The 18,054-nt window shown below is 50.8% G+C and overlaps 1 protein-coding gene across 1 annotated transcript; it reads right to left on the minus strand.

Moving 5' to 3' along the window:
* Positions 1–914: 914 nt before the first annotated feature.
* Positions 915–10,612, minus strand: ARL10 (ADP ribosylation factor like GTPase 10). The gene is made up of 4 exons (XM_057728632.1): positions 10,355–10,612; positions 9,559–9,760; positions 6,201–6,376; positions 915–4,485 (listed from the first exon to the last, which is right to left on the minus strand). The coding sequence occupies exons 1-4, from the start codon at positions 10,535–10,537 to the stop codon at positions 4,312–4,314; spliced, it is 735 nt and encodes a 244-aa protein (XP_057584615.1). The 5' UTR covers positions 10,538–10,612; the 3' UTR covers positions 915–4,311.
* Positions 10,613–18,054: the final 7,442 nt, after the last annotated feature.

The following is an 18,054-nucleotide window of genomic DNA, read 5'->3' on the forward strand; positions in this document are numbered from 1 at the left end:
TAAAATCCTGTAAGGTTGTGTGGTTTTATCCTCATCTTCGAGGTAAGGAAACAGGCTTGAGAGGCGTTAACGTGGGGTTTGAAGTCAAGTCTGTCTGAAGACTAAGCCTAGACTTTTGCTTGCTGACCTTTTTGGCCCCTGAAGGCAACCCACCTGTCCCACACCATTAAGGCAGGCTGGAAGCTCGACAGAACCCCCCCCCATAGGATCTGGCTGCTAGACTCCAGCAGGACCGGCCACTGTGAGCACTGCGAGCAGGGCCTTCAGGATCAAGTCTGCAGCAGGGCTCCTGGGGGCCTTTGTGACTGGCCTCCTAACTTCTGTCCTTCAGAGTATTCCAAATTCAGGCCTTTGACCAGGCTGGGCTTTTAACCTTGTTTCTTCACCCACTTCAGGTGCCAACTTTAGGAGGCCTTCCATACCACTGTCCTCTGCCCCCAGGCTGTGAAAGTGTCCTGGAGTCCCAGCCCCAGGCTTCCTGTAGCAATGCCTATCACAGTCATAACTGCCTTTTAGTCTGGTTGACATCTCCTGCCAGACTGGGCTTGAGCGCAGGGACCTTGTCTGCAAATCCCAGAGCCCAGCCCAAAGGCAGGTACTGGGGGAATGCTTGTGGAAGGCACCGCCTCCACTCTACCTCTGGCCTGAAGGCAGTCAAAAGATGTTCTGGCTCCCACTTCCACAGCGTAGCTCTGACAGCTAGAACTCCCAAGGAAGGGTTTGGGTACCTTCCCGAAGGTACTGAGTTAGGCCAAAGCTGATGTTTCTTACCACCCCACCCCCATGTGGACTGAAGTGCCAGGGGACTGGGACTTGCTGTTTCACACACTGTGTCACAGAAAGTGTGCTGGGACCACGCGCCATAGCTGCCCTTCACAGGACTGTAAACACCAAACACGTTTCTCAAAACCAGAATTTATATGAAACCATATCCAAATTTTTGGCATTTATTGTATACCTCAAAACAGCCACCAACACTCCATTTTATGCAGTTTGTGGGTCTGGGTTCACAGGGCATGGGCTGGGACCGCAAGGCTCCTTTACTTCAGATCTTTGATGGCAATCTTCCCCTTGTCCATTCAGGGGCCTATCTCCTAGAGGCAGCAGGAAAAGTTGGAGGTTCCCCTTTTCATAGTTATAAGAAGGGACTTGGAGGACGTGTGAGCAGACAGCAAAGGTGAGAGGCAGACTGCTCAGACTACCAAGGTCTGAGGTCTGGGGCAGCAGCACGAGGACAGGGATGGACACCACCGGTGAGTTTCAGCAGCCGGTTCAAGATGCTGGCAGTTGCTACTAAACTAGCATAAGAACAAAATGTTTTCCAAAGGCAAGTGGAAACATTTTTCTGGAGAACCTGGGGCTTCATTCAGACAGGCTAGAGTTGAGATTTTTCATCAGCACTTCTCTGCAGAGGATTGGGAGGCCATGATGGACAGACTTCACTTCCTCCCCAGGCCTTACAGCTGAACACCACTGCGTTGGCACAAGCTTACAACGGGCAGTTCTGGGCGCCAAGAGGTGCCCGGGAACGCTTCTTCGGATAGGCAGCCAGTCCAAGGTGGTGATCCCAGCAGCCTCAAGAGCCCTCTTGCCCAGACCATCCATGCATCCAAGCTCTGGGCCAGGCTGGCCTCTCTTCAGAGGGATAGCAGCAGGTCAGAAGCCATGGTTTCATTTAAATAACTCTTAAGAACAGAAGCCCCCAGTGCCAGGGTAACTGATCCAGGCACAGGTTCAGCTGGCAAGTAGATGCGGAAAGCTTCTTCCCATGTGAAGTGGGCACTGTGTGATATTCCTTAGAATATGAGAGCTGCCCAGCCATTCACTCCCTATTCCCAAGCTCAAGGAAGAGTCAGGACAGTGGGGAGAGCGCAGTGTCACCTAGACTAGTCAGGAACCTCACTTTGAGATAACAGCTCCAGGTAACGACTGGTTCCCAAAAGCAGTTATCTAGGCTCCTGAACCAAAGTCACATTCAGGAACAACTAGGTAAGAGCACCACAAGGCCAGGCAGTTAGCTGTTCTTAAGAAAGGCCTTTCCCCCACTTTGCCCAGTCTGGTCCTGGTAGGAACCCGAGCAGATGAATAACTGTTTGGTACCCTGCCAGCAGGACAGGCCAGCAGCCCCACCAGAGGAGTGCTGCTGTCAGCCCCAGGCGTGAGGCACATCCACTGGCCAACAGAACACTCTACAAGTACCAGGGGAGTGGCAGCCCAGACCTTCAGCCCTCCTCAGTGGTGTCTTCTGGTGTGCCACTGGGACCTGTCAGTTCTGAGAGTGGTCTTTGAAAGTTGCTCAAGTACATATAGTTAAACTCTATTCAAGTTCACCTCCCCACAGTGGGGACTTTAAAAAATTGTACTACATAGTGATATTCAATAGACCAAAGGCAGATCATAATTAGTAGAAAAGGGTGCCCCCCTCAACAATGCTGGCTCCAAAGGTAACTTTCAAGTACTAAAGGACGAGGTGGAGTTCATAGAACAGAGAAGTCAAGTCTCTCAACCTTCCAATGGCAAAATAAAAAAGTGTCAGCAGAATGTGAAAGGCTACTCTAAAACCCAAGACATTCCCGAAATGTTTAAAATAAAATCAGTCAAATCACTTCTTAATGCAGAAAGTTAATCAGAATTTCAAAGAAAGTGATTCTATTCTGAGACACCTACAGCCCACCTTCCCGGCCTGCCCCTCTTGCACCAGCCACAGCATGGAACTGCAGCACACTGAGTAAATGTCAGATGAAACAAAGGCACATAATCTCTCTTCTCAATTAAAAAGCAAACTGACTAGGATATCGCCTCTAAAAAAAAGCCCATTTGTGGCTGTTAAGTGTTCAGTGGCCCCTGACAGACAAAAGACTCCTTCTTTTGCCTGCACTAAAGAGAAGTGTCAATACAGAGACAGTCCTTAAACCGGCTGATCACTGGAAACAAGAGAATCATGGAATGTGTACTGGAGAGGACACCAGAAATTGTCCAGCTTTGCCTTAGCTGGGCCATCAGCAGGTCTGGAAAGGCTGAGTGGTGTACCCAAGGCTACTCTCTTGGTTGGTCTGCTAATTCTCATTTCTTTTTACCTGCATAACTGTGATGAAATTGCCTCTCCCAGAGATGTTACCTACACAGAGTTTGTGTTGCTTTGACATACTGGGCCAAATGGGGGAGTTCAAGTTCATGTGGATCATCGTGAAGTATTATGACATCAATTACAGCCACAGAGGGTTGGGGGAGTGAGAGCTCTGTCTCCCCGACACACGTAGCTCATCACACTGTCATTCGTGATTCCAGTTATTTTCCTCAAAGATCCAAATTTTCCAAGATAATCTGGGGTTTTGATAACAGCACCTAGAAACAGAGCCTAAAACGCTGGTCTGTTCCTTTTATAAATAAATAAATAATTAAATGCAGCTCGGAGGCCGACATCCTGCTCCGCTGACAGTCCTCTTCCCAGGGACACAGGCGGGCTCCTTCCTTCCCCAGACTTATGTAAACATGGGCACTGGCACACTTCGTGTAGGAGCAGCAGCTTCTGTCTCCAGATTTTGGGGGTGGGGTGGGGGGAAACTTTCAGTTTTTCTGATTAGGGGGCTGAATACCACTTAGTCTGTAGTCAAGAGGCTGGCGGGCCAGGCGTCAACCTCGGGGAAGCAGGGGAGGTTTCAGAAAGCTCCTTGCTAGGATCTTTAGGTTTGTCCTTGAGCTTCTTATCTTCACGGCTGGGAAATACATCTCTGACTTAGGAAAAAGCCATAGAAATCACCTCTCTTTAAAAAGGAGGGCCCTGAGGCCAGAGAGGCAGGGACTGCACAAGGCCACAAGCCAGCTGGGGTTGGAGGGTAATGCAGGACTGGGGGTCTGAGCTCACGGCGCACTGCTCACAACCTGCCCACAGGAGAAGGGTGAGAAGTCACCAGGAGGGAACGGTCTAGACTGGGCCTACTTTGGACACCTACACTGGTCCTCAACCACTGCGACCTTCAGGGCGGGGAGAACTGAGCCTGCTGAGCAGCTCACTGTACAGGTCTGCCTTCCCTGGGGAAAGTGGGATCCACTCCCAGCCCAGAATGAGCGAGACATTGTCCTCTCCCATCCTCGGCCTCACCCACCTCCCCACTTCAGCCTCATGGCTAGCTCACCAGGAAGGCTTCCATATGGTTCCTGGCCTTGTCCAGGTCCTGCTCTTGAGAGGGCGAGGAGGGGAGAGGGAAGTGCTGCCACGTGGCCTGTGCCCCAGGTCCAGGCTGGGGATGAAGAAGAGGAGGAGCAGAACTGGGGCCCCCAGGGCTGGCTGGTGAGCAGGTGGGCGCCAGCCTAGGAGAGAAGCTCCAGGAGCAGTCTCCAGATGTGCACGGTGCCAGGATTTTCAAAGCCAGCTCCTGCAGGGGCGATGCTGGCTGCCAAGAGGAAAACTTCCCGCTGGCTGTCAACAGCCTGCAGGCCCAGCTCCTGCTGCAGCTCCACCATACTCATGGCCTCGCTCAGGTCCTGGAATGAAACAGAGATGTCAGGCAGGACTGACAGTGTTTCCCAACAACCCCCCTTGTCATCTGTGAAGTAAACTGTTCTTCGGCTCCCCAGGAAAACGCTGGGGCCTAAGTCCTCGCTCCACCGCTTGGTTTAACTCTTCCTCATCTCTGACTTTCCTTGGTATCAACCTCTTTCCACCCTGTCTTTCTTATCCACAGCCACTGTGCTAAGAAACAGCACTTTCCCTAGTGCTGTCAGGCACTGTGGTAGGCACTGTTTTATTTAGTTTTCACAGTCCACACAACTGATGAGGCAATGGGTCCAGGGGGGTGAAGCCATTTAGCCAAGGAAACAGTGATAAGTGGCAGACCCAGGTTTCAAACCCAGGTTGGCTTGATGACCAAGTTTATGACCTTTATAGGAATCCTAGCTCAGTTTCCTACACTCAGTGGTGGAGACATCTTACAGGAGGATCACTTCCAGACAAGGGCCTCACCTCCCTTAGATTCCCAGAAACCCACTGAGGGAAAAAAGAGGCCACTACACAACATGGCTGGTGATGGTACATTTTAATTTCAAGCCTGGCCCAAGATTAAAATGATTCTTCTTGGAGCAATTCATAGAATGCTGGGACCCCAGGTGTCATCTCTTGTAGGTTCAAAATCACTACAAATTATAGTTTATATATAAGACGAGGCTGTGACTCATTGTCCAAACTGGGGTACTTCTAAGACTCAAAGTGGGTACTATTAATAGTTACACCAGAGCAACAGGCATAAATGGGCCTGTCCTAGGCCGACCAGGACATATGGCTACCTTATTTATAAATGACTGTCAAGTACTTCCTGATAGGCAGGGAATCCTGAAGTCAAAGATGGACAGTCTCTCTCCAAGCCAGGCTGGAAACAGGCCCCACAGCCCTCAGGCCCATGGGCACTGGCCACGTGAAACATGACAGGACTCTATACTGTGGCAGAGTCTCCCCTGGTATTGAGAATGGCACCTTAAGGGTGTGAGGTCAAGAGTAGCCGGGCCAGGAGAGGTACAGTGTAGAGTGAAGCGCAGGAACTTTGAGGAAGATCTGAGCTCAAGTCCTGGCTTTGCCACATACCAGCTGTAACTCTGGGCTAACAGCAAGGCCTATAGTGCGGTTTTTGTGAGCCTAGAGGGACGTCATGATTACTGGGTGCTTAGCACGCTGTAAGCACACAATAAATGTTAGTTATTATTCTTATCTCATCTGCTCCACTTCTTATCACTTCCCAGCTGTAGCTCTCTGATCCAGAGTCAGAAATCATAAGGATATAGAAGTGGAAAATGTGCAGCCTTTGGAGGTAGACATTCCAATCTTACTATTTTCAAGGTGTACAAAATCTCTGAGCTTCAGATTCCCCATCTGTAGAGTGGAAACAGTATCTCATATTTTGTAGGGTGAATAGAAGCGTGATATGAAATGTTATTCAAAACCACACCTGGGATATAGTGGACACTTAATAATTATTCTTCTCATTTCTCCAGGATGACAAGTGACAGGGATGCAAAGAGGAAGGCAGAGAGAGGATGAGGGTTAGGAAGAGGAAAGGGCACAGGTAGCAGAGGCGGGGGACAGCATCTCAGCCGAGCGTCGCGGGTCATGGGCCTGGGCCCGAGTCCCTCTCCAGCGCTCCCTGTCCCTGCCCAGGCATCTGTGGATCAAGCCCAACTGGCGTGAGCCAGCCTCCCAAGACCCTCACCTGCTTGTTGGCCACCACGACGACAGGCAGGTCAGGGTCCTTGTCCAGCAGCTTGTGCAGCTCCTGTCGGGCCCAGGGCAGCCGCAGCCGGTCAGCCGCGTCCACCATGAACACCAGCACGTCTACTTCATTCACAAACTCCTTCCAGTAGAAGCGCAGATTCTGGCTGCCACCGACTGGGGAGAGGCCAGGGGCCAGCTCAGAGCCTCCCTGGGCCCTGGCTCTCTGCATACAGCCCGCCCCCGCCCCACATCCAGCCTCCAAGGCTCCACCAGGCAGGAGCAAGGGGAAGTCCACAGGTTCCAGAGCCAGTCAGACCTGGGTTTAACTCTAGCTCTGACAGCTAGGTCTCCCTGAGCAGGTTGCTACCTCCGAGCATCCGTCTTCTAACAGGTTGCAGCGAAACCCAAAGGTACTATACGCAATGCCCCTTTCAGGGGACTGGTGGATAGTATGTGCTGAATAAATAGTACCCTCTGGTTCTCTCTCCTGGGGGGCCTTGCGTCCTCCCAATTCCCAGCTTCCTCCTGGGTCAGTGGCGGCTGCGGTCGGCAGCCAGAACCCCCTGGTCTGCCTGTGCATAGCCACTCTCCGTTCAGCTTCTCTTGTTCAGTCTGCTTGCCCCATTTTCTTTTCTTGGCAATGCCATATTCAATCCTGCCACCACGTGGCTGCCCAAGTAGCACCCCCAATCTGGGCTGCATTCCTGTTCCTCTCTGTCCCTCTGCAAAGTCCCCCACTGGTCACCCTGCATCCTAGTGTTTCTGGTTATACTTCTGACACTTGTGGACTCTAAGCTCTTTGAGAGTTAGAGCTGTTTCTCTCTGGATCCCCCCAAAGCCCTCAGCACAATGCCTGGCACATAGCAGGCACTCAACAAGTATATACTGAGTGCTTACTAGGTGCCAAGCACTGATCTGGGTGCTGGGGATACAGAGGTGAGCAAGGCAGGCAGGGGCCCTGCTCTCAAGGAGCTCCCTCCGTAACCAGGACCCACACAGCAGTAACACAGAAACACATTCCACAAAGAAAGGAAATAAAACAGAAAAAGTGAAAGGGGGGGCAGTGTGGGGGGCTGTGCGTGCTGGTGGCTTTAGACTGGGTGGTCTGGGAAGGTGGTCTAAGGAGGGGACGTGCGAGCTGAGTCTGGGATGATAAGGAGCCAGTCACGAGAAGAGGCAGAGAAGAGCATTACAGGCAGCAGGCAGAGCAAGACCCATGTGGTCAAGAAACGGAAGGTGACCAGGGCGGCTGAGGTGCTGCCAGAGGAGGAGGAGCAAGCCATGACCAACAAGGCCGGCCAGGGCTGGACCACACAGGGCCTGGAAGGGCACAGTGAGGCTGTGGGGAGCCCCTTAAATGTTTTAAGCAAGAATGACATGATCTGGGACTTCCCTGATGGCGCAGTGGTTAAGAATCCACCTGCCGGTTAAGAATCCGGTGCTAATGCAAGGGACACGGGTTCGATCCCCGGTCCGGGAAGATCCCACATGCCGTGGAGCAACTAAGCCTGTGTGCTACAACCACTGAGCCCATGTGCCGCAACTACTGAAGCCTGCGTGCCTAGAGCCTGTGCTCCACAACAAGAGAAGCCACCGCAATGAGAAGCCCACGCACTGCAACAAAGAGTGGCCCCCGCTTGCCGCAACTAGAGAAAGCCCGCGTGTAGCAACAAAGACCCAACACAGATATGGGTTTGTGAAAGATATCACTGGCTGACATTGAGGACAGAAGTGGAAGTAGGAAGACCTGCAAGGAGACTGCTGTAGTACTGACAGGTGACGGTGGCTTGGACCAAGCAGGCAGAAATGGAGGTGGGGAGAAGTGGACAGATGCAGACTCTGTTGGGAGGATAAAGCTGAAAACTAGCTAATAAAATGGATATAGGAGGTAGGGGGAAGGGAGAAGTCATCAAAGATCCACAAAGGGCTCATTCTCAGCCGGGTTCCAGGCCAAGCACTGTAGGAGACCACAGCAAAGTGAGTGCTGTGGAAGGGGAAAGCCCTAGGACTTGAATGGGAGATCTGGGTTTGAATCTGAGTTGAGTGACCTTATTGAGCTTGGATGTTAACTGGTCCGACCCTTCGGTAACATAAAAACACCAAACCCCTTCTTCCAGGGTTGAGGGAGGAGGTCAGATAGAGTGGGCCTCAAGGGCAGAAGCCTCACTTGAATTTTCTGTGTCCCTGGCACAAGAGATGGAGACAGGAAAAGCTTGTTGAGAGGACTGAATCCCAGGTGAATATCAATGTTTGCTACAATCAGGGAGGAAAGATGTAGCCAGGGAAGGCTAGCTGGCAAGGCCCTGAGACCAGAGGAACTGGGCCCATTCAAGGCAACAGCCAGGCCCTCAATGTCGGATAGCGTCACTTTAGCACTTAACTAAGCCCACCTAGTCTTTCTGATCTGAGTTCTCTGGCTGGCAGGAAGTCTACCCGTCTCTCCCCTCTGAGTCTGTGGCTGGACACAGCTGGTTAAGTACTGCTACCCTCTCAATACCCTCTCTCCCATCCTCTCCCAAGATCCCAAGAAGCCTAACACTGAGAGCAGGGGGCTCCTCAGACCCTCTCTGATCACTCATTCAACAAGCTCTCCCAGGTACCTGATTGGGGCTGGGCCCTAGGGGCCAGAGCTGGATCAGATTTATCTGTGCCCCAGATGCCTAGTCAGGGACACAGGCTGGTATATGGCAAACAATGCAGCAGAAGGGAAGCCCAGAGGAGGAGCTCTTAACCTAGCCTGGGGGTCAGAAAAGGCTTCAGAGGGATATCATGTTTGACCTGAATCCTGAAGGATGAAGAGGAGTTTACCAAGGGCTTTCCAGACTAGGGGAACAGTGCGTGCAAAACACAGAAGATAAGAAAGAAAACAGCAAGTACCTTTCCGAAACAAGCAATGTACCTGGTGCTTAACATGCAGAGCCCAGAGCCAGACAGTCTGCATTAGCAGATTGGCAAGCTGCATGAACTCGGATAAATTATTTAACTTTCTGGGCCTCCTTTCCTCATGTACAACATATGTAATGAAGGTAATAACTTTCCGGTTTTACGGAGTTGTCGGGAGGGTGTTTAAAGTGATGTCTGTCAAGTGCTTGGCATACTGGAAACTTGAGCTGCTAGTATCTCAGTGTTAGGCATGTGGGCTGCAGTAGGGGTGAGGGACAGGGGCGACTGTGCCCGAGTACAGAGCTTGTACTATATATACCCTTTGCCCCAGGGAGGCAGTGGGAAGGATTTTCTACAGGGGCGTGTCCTGCTTTGATAAAAAGTCTCGGCTTGGGTTCCGCTGAGATGATGGGGAGTGTGGAGGGTGTTGGGTGGAGGGTGGAGGGTGTTGGGTGGGGGGGCGGTCTGCTCACTCTCCAGCAGGTCCACCTCGAAGTCCTTGGTGGGCAGCCGCACGGAGTTGAAGCCCCAGGTGGGGATGTGGCCTTCCAGCGGTGGCTTCCCGGCCAGCACGCGCAGAAACGTGCTCTTCCCAGAGCCATCCAGTCCCAGCACCAGCACCTCGCGCTGCTCCAGCTCCTCCAGCGCCGGCTCCTCGTCCTCCTCGTCCTCGGGCTGTGGGGCACGGGTCAGGCTGCGGTCGGCCCCCTCCCGCCTGACCCTTCCCTAGGGAAGACCGAAGGCCCGAAGCGCCCATCGCCGCCCTCGCGCCGTCAAGGGGCAGCCAGGCCCGCTCCGGTGCAAAGGGACGAGCGCTGCCTGTGGAGTCCTGAATCCCCAAACCCGCTCTTCTGGCTTTCCCTGAGTGGCCTCGGGCAAGTCCCCTCCCCTCGAGGAGCCTCAGCCCGCTCAGACTGACAATCCGCGTATCCCAAGGCGGCGGGAACCCGCGCATCCGGGGGACGCGCACAGGAACCGGGGGAGGGGGGGAGGGCGTCTCCCGGCATCCCCGGCCCGCGCGCACGGCGCAGGCGCGAGCGGGAGCCGGCCCGGGCCCGGCAGAGCTCGGGGCCCACGAGGAAGCCCGGGGCCCGCGAGGAAGCCCCAGGCCCGCGGCGGCGCGGCGCAGCGCACGCCCCCCCAGACGGCGCCCCAGTTCCTCGGTTCCGGGACCCCGGCCGCCCGCCGCGCGAGGCCTGCGGGCTCCCGACCCGCGGTCACGGCCCCCGGCTGCGCGCGCGGAGGCGCCGACCCCCTCCAGGCACTCACGTCCCACTCGTCCCACTCCGGAAGGCGCGCGGGCTCCGCGCCCCACCAGGCCTCGCCCCCGCCGCAGCGCCGCTCCCGGCCGCGGCCACAGTAGGTCTTCCAGAGGATGAAGAGCACCGAGCCGAGCACGGCCGCCGCGCCACCCAGCGCCAGCACCAAGGGGCTCAGCGGCCGCGGCGCCATCGGGCCGGGCGACGGACGCGGGCGCGGGCTGCACGGGCCGAGCCAGCCGGCCTGCCGAAGATGGCCCCGCTGCGCCTGCCTCGGCCGCGCCCACCCAGCCCAGCCCAGCCCAGCCCAGCCCAGCCCAGCCCAGCCCAGCCCCGCACTACAAGCCCCACAATGCACCGCCGCTGTCGCGACAGGCCACCCGCGCCCCCGCGGCGGGAGCCGGGCTCCGGGGACCTCCCGCGCACTCGGCAGGGTGCGGTGTCGGGGCAGAGGCCGTGCCTGGGCGGGACAAGAGGCTGAGATGTTGGCATCTACCGAGCACTTGCTGTGTGCCAAGGGGGTAGCTCACGGCTGTTCTAGGTTATCCCTTAAAACAGTGCCTCTTCGAAGGGGAAACCGAGGCCCAAGTCTCACCTTAGTGCGTTGGTGCAGCCTGCCTTCAAACCCGAGCCATCTGTTTCCTGGGCATTCCTCACGGTCTCGGAGAGGAATCCTGTGGGATGGCAGGTTACGGAGTGGCAGAAGCACGACTGGAACCCAGGTCCCGACTCTTAGTATGTTCTACCCTCCCTTGGCTGCTGCCTGGTTCCCAGGGGTTCTGCTCTCTTGGGGTCCCTTGGCATCCTGATGAAGCAGGCAGGGCCAAGAGTCAGTGTTTAGACCTGATCACTTTGTCCTCCCTGATCCCCAGTGACTGCCAAGTTTCCAGGTGTAGCACAAGGAGGAAAAGCAGAAGAAGCGGGCCTGGGGTACTTAAGAGGAGGGCCCGGTGAGGAACTGTGGGGTCAATGGGTATGTTTTTACTGTAAACCACCCCAAGCCACCTTACAGGTGAGGGAGGACTAGTCACCCCCAGGTATGCTCAGCTCTCTCCTGTTTATTCTGCCTCTGGCTACTACCTCTCTTTTCCATTTCAGCCCCACTTCCGGATAATGTACATTTCCTGTTCCTCCACCCACCCACCCGAAGAAGCTGTTCTCATCAGGGTCTCTAACAAACCCCTTGTTGGTAAATTCCTTGGTGGCATCTTAGTTCTTATCTTGTTTGACCTCCTGGCACCATTTAACACTGTTAATGTTAAATGTAAATGTTAACTGTTAAAAATCTTAGCAGATGTTTTAATCTTCTTGGGCTGTCATAACAAAATACCACAGACTGGGTGAAAAGCAACAGGAATTTATTTCTCACAGTTCTGGAGGCTGGGAAGCCCAAGATCAAGGTGTCAGCAGATTCAGTTCCCTGCGAGGGCCTTCTTGGCTCACAGGCAGCCACCTTCTCACTGTGTCCGCACACGGCAGAGAGAGAGAGCTCTGCTTGCTCTTCCTCTTCTTATGTGGATGCTAATTTGTGGTGGAGCCCCACCCTCTTGACCTCATCTAAATTAAATTACTTCCCAAGAACACCACCTCCAAATACTATCACTATTACATTGGGGGTTAGGACATCAACAGAATGTATTTTGGGGGGGATACCACCATTCAATCCGTAACAGCAGGTTAATAAAGAATGCTTCCTCTCCCCAAACTTAGAACTAATGGAGAAATAAGACAGAGAAGATGCTCAAATGGGGAGAAACATGTCATCTTTGTTGTCAATAAATGCTGGATTGGAGAAAGTGGCTTAGATGTGGGGCCAAAATAGACTTGCTAATACTTTCCCCTGAAGCAGGTGGACTACCCAGCAGATCAGTGACACAACACATTGAGCGAGGGCGGGAGTTACATTAAGGACATTAACAGCCAGTATGGCAGAGGAACCAAACAGTCAGAAAGGGGTAGGCACTGCAGTGAGAACAGAAACTGTCTAGCAACCTTACAGGGCCAGCCCCCTCCCCAGCAGGTGGAGAGCATCCTGACCCACCCTCTCTACGGATGGGCAGGGTAGAAGAGCCCAGAAGCAGCTGGTTGAGCATACCTACTGCCTTCTCCCAAATTCCCCATTCACAGAAATCACTTCTCTGGAGAGAAGTAAGGCTTAGCAAGAGAGCCTAAGAGTATGACTCTAGTCTTGTGTTTCAAACTGTAGTTTAAGACCATTGGTAAATTGTGAAATCAATTTATAGCAAATATACATGTATATATATATACACACACAGTGGAAATTACAGTATATAGTGGAATACAGTGGAAAATAACACCCTTTCATGAAACTTTTAAGTGTGTGTGTATGGGTGTAATGTGTGTACTGGGGCACCATGTAAAAATATCTACCTTCGTGCTTTTCAGCAGATTTTCTCAACATGATCCTAATCTCAATACTTGCTTAGTTGGTCTTTGGCTATACCCACTCTGCTAGTCATGCCAGCCTTTGGGGTCTTTATTTCATCTACATTTTTCACGTCTGACTCTATAGTTGGTTCTTCTGTATAACTTCTTGTTCCTCCTTCATATTTCACCAATCCTCCCTATTCCTTTTTAGAATAATACTTAAAATGTGTATTTTCATTTCCTGTCCTGCCTAGTCCATGAATTCCACTGTGTCTGGATAAGGTTGTCCTGTATGTTATCTTTCTCTTGTTGGGTGTGTGTTCCTCAGCTGTCTCTTATCTGGCCCTGTGAGCTCCTATTTCTTTGGGGCCAGGACTGAGTGCCTGGGGGAGGGGACAAAGCCCAAGTGTAGCTTGAACTTTTCCTGGTGAGTTGAGAAGGAGACTCTGGTGTACAGTCTATACCTACTGGCTAATGCTGTCCTGAGCAGACAACTGCATCCCTGAAGAACCTCCCTGTACCTCTCTCTGTCCAGGTCAGACTCTTACTCGACGCTGCCACCCATGGTTGCCATAACCTAGTGCCTAGGGTATCAGGAGGGGGAAGAGGAGTGGCGGAAGAGAGGCTCAGGTACAGATCAGTTCACTGCCCTGTAGTTGTTTTTGACCCCCTCCACGCAGAGGCTCTAAAGCACCCCAGCCAGTGCCTTCTCAGCCTGTAGTAGTGGTATGGTGACAGCTGTAGGGCTGGCCAAGATCTGCCCCAGGCAAGGTGGGGAAGAAGAAAGGCTGTATCTATCTGAAAACTCTGATGGGACTCAGTCCCCTTCTGCTCTGGGCTGCCATTGTCCACATCCTAGCCTGGCCCTCTTCTGGTAACCACAGATCTGCCAACTTCCCTGTGACTTTCAGGTATCCCCCTGACCTGGGACTGGCTTGTGCTACCTGCCAACTTGTCAGCTTCTCTCCACCTCCTAAAAGAGAAAACTGAAGCCTGGAGAGAGGAAGTGGCTCCCCAGGATCACAGAGTCAATAAATGATGCAGCTGGGGTATGGTTTGCACCACGTACGTGTGATTGCAAAACCGTACTTTAAATATCCTCGATCCCCTTTTACCAGTCGCTGGAACCTAGGTCCACTCATTTTATCAGACTTTTCTTCTGAAAAAGAAGCGAAATTCAAGAGTTTGGCTCTGAAGTCTCTCATATGTGTTGGAGGGGAGAAAAGTAGCAGGGTTAAAAGTTATCACAGCATAACAGAGTTATGTGAGGAACAGTTAACAAAAGGACTTCATAGGAGGGGAGGCGGCTGACTGAGAAAAGTTGAGTGTGATGAGAATTCAGGAAGGCTTCTACTGCATGAGGTACAAAGATGGTTAAAGGAGATCCCACAATGATCTTCTTGGTGGCCTCAACCAAAAAGGCAGTGGCTGTAATGGCTCTAAGGCAAGTAGGGTATCCCTATGCCACAGGGCCCAGCTGCTGGCTATAATACCCTAAGAGTCAATGGTGGTCCCATGTTTTTGGGTGAATATCCCCAAAATTCTTTTCCTTTCCACATACAAAAAGGAGAAAGGGAATCTGATGATTGCCATGCCCAAGAGCAGGTGGGTTCATCAAACTCTCCTTTAAGGCCTTGGAAACTATATTGTCTGGTTCTTCTCATAAAACTGGGTCCAGGTTATGTTTAGTAAAATATTATAGAGGTTTGGCCATAAGAAATTTAAAATCCAATTTTGGCAATAACCAACTAGCCCAAGAAAACCTCCCAGTGGGCACTTAGTTTTGAGTTTGGGGAAACTTAGGACACCATGAAGTCTATCTGGATCTGAGTGTAGCTCTTGTTCTGATGTCAGGTGTCCTAAATATCAAACCTGGGTTTGGGCAAACTGCACTTTTTCTTTGGCGACCTTCAGTCCCTTGAAGGTTAAAAGCTTTGGCAAGTGGATGCTGTCCTTCTATGAGAAAGCTTGAGAAAGAAAAGAAGCAAATCATCTACATATTGCAACAAAGTAGAACCTCTAGGGAACTTTATATCATCCAAATCAGCTTTTAGGATTTGCAAGAAATAAGGACTCTCAGAAAAGCATTGAGACATTACTGTCCAGGTGAATTGTTCTTCTTCCCGAGTAAAGGCAAAAAGGTAGGTAGCTAGAAAATGGCGGAGTAGGAGGATGTGCTCTCACTCCCTCTTGCAAGAGCACCAGAATTACAACTAACTACTGAACAATTATTGACAGAAAGACACTGGAACTCACCAAAAAAGACACCCCACATCCAGAGACAAAGGAGAAGCCTCAGTGAGATGGTAGGAGGGGCGCAATCCTGTTAAAATCAAATCCCATAAATGCTGGGAGGGGGACTCACAAACTGGAGAACAGTTATACTGCAGAAGTCCACCCACTAAAGTGAGGGTTCTGAGCCCTACATCAGGCTTCCCAACCTGGGAGTCCAGCAATGGGAGGAGGAATCCCCAGAGAATCAGACTCTGAAAGCCAGCGGGATTTGATTGCAGGACCTCCACAGGACTGGGGGAAACAGAGATGCCACTCTTGGAGGGCACACAAAAAAGTGTGCTCACCAGGACCCAGGGGGAAGGAGCAGTGACCCCATAAGACACTGAACCAGACCTACCTGCTGGTGTTGGAGGGTTGCCTGCAGAGGTGGGGGGGCAGCTGTGGCTCACTGAGGAGGCAGGGGCACTGGCAGCAGGGGTTTTGGGAAGTGCTCATTGGCGTGAGCCCTCCCAGAGTCTGCCATTAGCCCCACCAAAGAGCCTGTGGGCTCCAGCGCTAGGTGGCCTCAGGCTAAACAACCAACAAGGTGTGAACACAGCCCCACCCATTAGCAGACAAGCAGATTAAAGCTTTACTGAGCTCCACCCACCCAGCCCTACCCACCGTCAGTCCCTCCTATTAGGAAGCACACAGGAGGCTCCTAGATAGCTTCCTCCACAAGAGGGCAGACAGCAGAATCAAGCAGTATCAGCAGTATTTCATCTTGTGGAACTGAAAACCACAGCCACAGAAAGACAGAGAAAATGAAAAAGCAGAGGACTTTGTACCAGATGAAGGGACAGGATAAAGCCCCAGAAAAACAATTAAATGAAGAGGAGATAGGCACCCTTCCAGAAAAAGAATTCAGAATAATGATGGTGAAGATGATTCAGGACTTTGAAAAAAGACTGGATGCAAAGATAAAAAGTTTACCAAAGACCTAGAAGAATTAAAGAGCAAACAAACAGAGATATGCAACATAATAACAGAAATGAAAAATACACTAGAAGGAACCAATAGCAGATTAACTGAGGCAGAAGGGCGAATAAGTGACCTGGAAGACAGAATGGTGAAAATCATTGATGCAGAAAAGAATAAAGAAAAAAGAATGAAAAGAACTGAAGACAGCCTAAGAGACCTCTGGGACAATGTTAAACACACCAACATTCGCATTATAGGGGTCCCAGAAGGAGACGAGAGGGAGAAAGGACCTGAGAAAATATTGGAAGAGATTATAGTTGAAAACTTCCCTAACATGGGAAAGGAAATAGCTCCCCAAGTCCAGGAAGCACAGAGAGTCCCAGGCAGGATAAATCCAAGGAGAAACACGCCAAGACATATATTAGTCAAGTTGACAAAAATTAAAGAGAGAGAAATGTTATTAAAAGCAACAATGGAAAAACAACAAATAACATACAAGGGAACTCCCATCAGGGTAACAGCTGATTTCTCAGCAGAAACTCTGCAAGCCAGAAGGGAGTGGCATGATATATTTCAAGTGATGAAAGGGAAGAACCTACAACCAGGAATATTCTACCCAGCAAGGATCTCATTCAGATTTGATGGAGAAATCAAAAGCTTTACAGACAAGCTAAGAGAATTCAGCACCACCAAACCAGCCCTACAACAAATGTTAAAGGAACTTCTCTAAGCAGGAAACATAACAGAAGAAAAGGACCTACAGAAACAACAACAAAACAATTAAGAAAATGGTAATAGGAACATACATATCGACAATTACCGTGAATGTAAATGTACTAAATGCACCAGCCAGAAGACACAGACCCATATATATGCTGTCTACAAGTGACCCACTTCAGACCTAGGGACACATACAGACTGAAAGTGAGGGGATGGAAAAAGATATTCCATGCAAATGAAAATCAAAAGAAAGCTGGAGTAGCAGTAGTCATATCAGTTAAATAGACTTTAAAATCAAAAATGTTACAAGAGACAAGAAAGGACACTACATAAAGATCAAGGGATCCATCCAAGAAGAGGAGATAACAATTATAAATATATATGCACCCAATATAGGAGCACCTCAATACATAAGGCAAATGCTAACAACTATGAAAGAGGAAATGCAAGGCAGAAATAGAGACACAAACACATGGACACCAAGTGGGGAAAGTGGGGAGGGTTGGGGGGGAATGAATTGGGAGATTGGGATACCAACTTGTACACTCTAAATATATGCTGTTTATTGTCTGTTAACTGTATCTCAATAAAAGTTCTTAAAAAAAAAAAAAGGTAGGTAGCTAGCTCCATCAACTAGAATACTACAGAATGCACTGCATAAATCAATTACAGTAAAAAATGTACATCTGGTGGGAACGGATGTTAGCAACATATGAGGCTTAGGAACAGCAGGGTGTGGAGGGATAACAGAGTTGTTAGTTGCTCTGAGGTCCTGCACAAACCTCCACCCTTGACCTTTTGGTTTTCTCACTGGTAAAATGGGAGTGTTACTGGGCTACTACAAGGGATGATGAGGCCTTGAGCCTTGTAACTATTATGGGCCTTATGCCTTGAAGAACTTCTTATAGGGTCTTAATTAATTCTAGGCAGAGGTTTTGAGGGGTCTACATGAATCTTGATGGGAGGTGGGCTATGAATTTTGTCAACATCAGTTGGCGATTTTGCCCACAGGAGGATGGTAGCTGATTTGATAGGGACAAATGATCTATGTTTCTAGAATCAGTTCTCATACTGTCAGAGATGGAGCAAATAAAAGATGTCAGAGGGTCATTTAATTCACATGGTGGGTGACTTTGATGACCACTGTCAAATTCTAGAATTACCTCCTTTTTTGGGGGAGAAAGAAATTCTGGAATGATACTTTTTTTTTCCCTTTCTTCCCCTGTACCACGCAGCATGTGAACCTGGGTGCCCTGAAGTGGAAGCTCGGAGTCCTAACCACTGGACCTCCAGGGAATTCCCTGGCATGATGCTTCTGTAAGAAGTCTTGGCCTATGAAACGGATGAGGTAGAGGAACTAAGGAGAAAACGATTTATATCTTTCAAAGAGCCTAAACATAAGGGAAT

This window comes from Hippopotamus amphibius, chromosome 1, assembly GCF_030028045.1.
Source record: "Hippopotamus amphibius kiboko isolate mHipAmp2 chromosome 1, mHipAmp2.hap2, whole genome shotgun sequence".
NCBI classification, from domain to species: Eukaryota; Metazoa; Chordata; class Mammalia; order Artiodactyla; family Hippopotamidae; genus Hippopotamus; species Hippopotamus amphibius.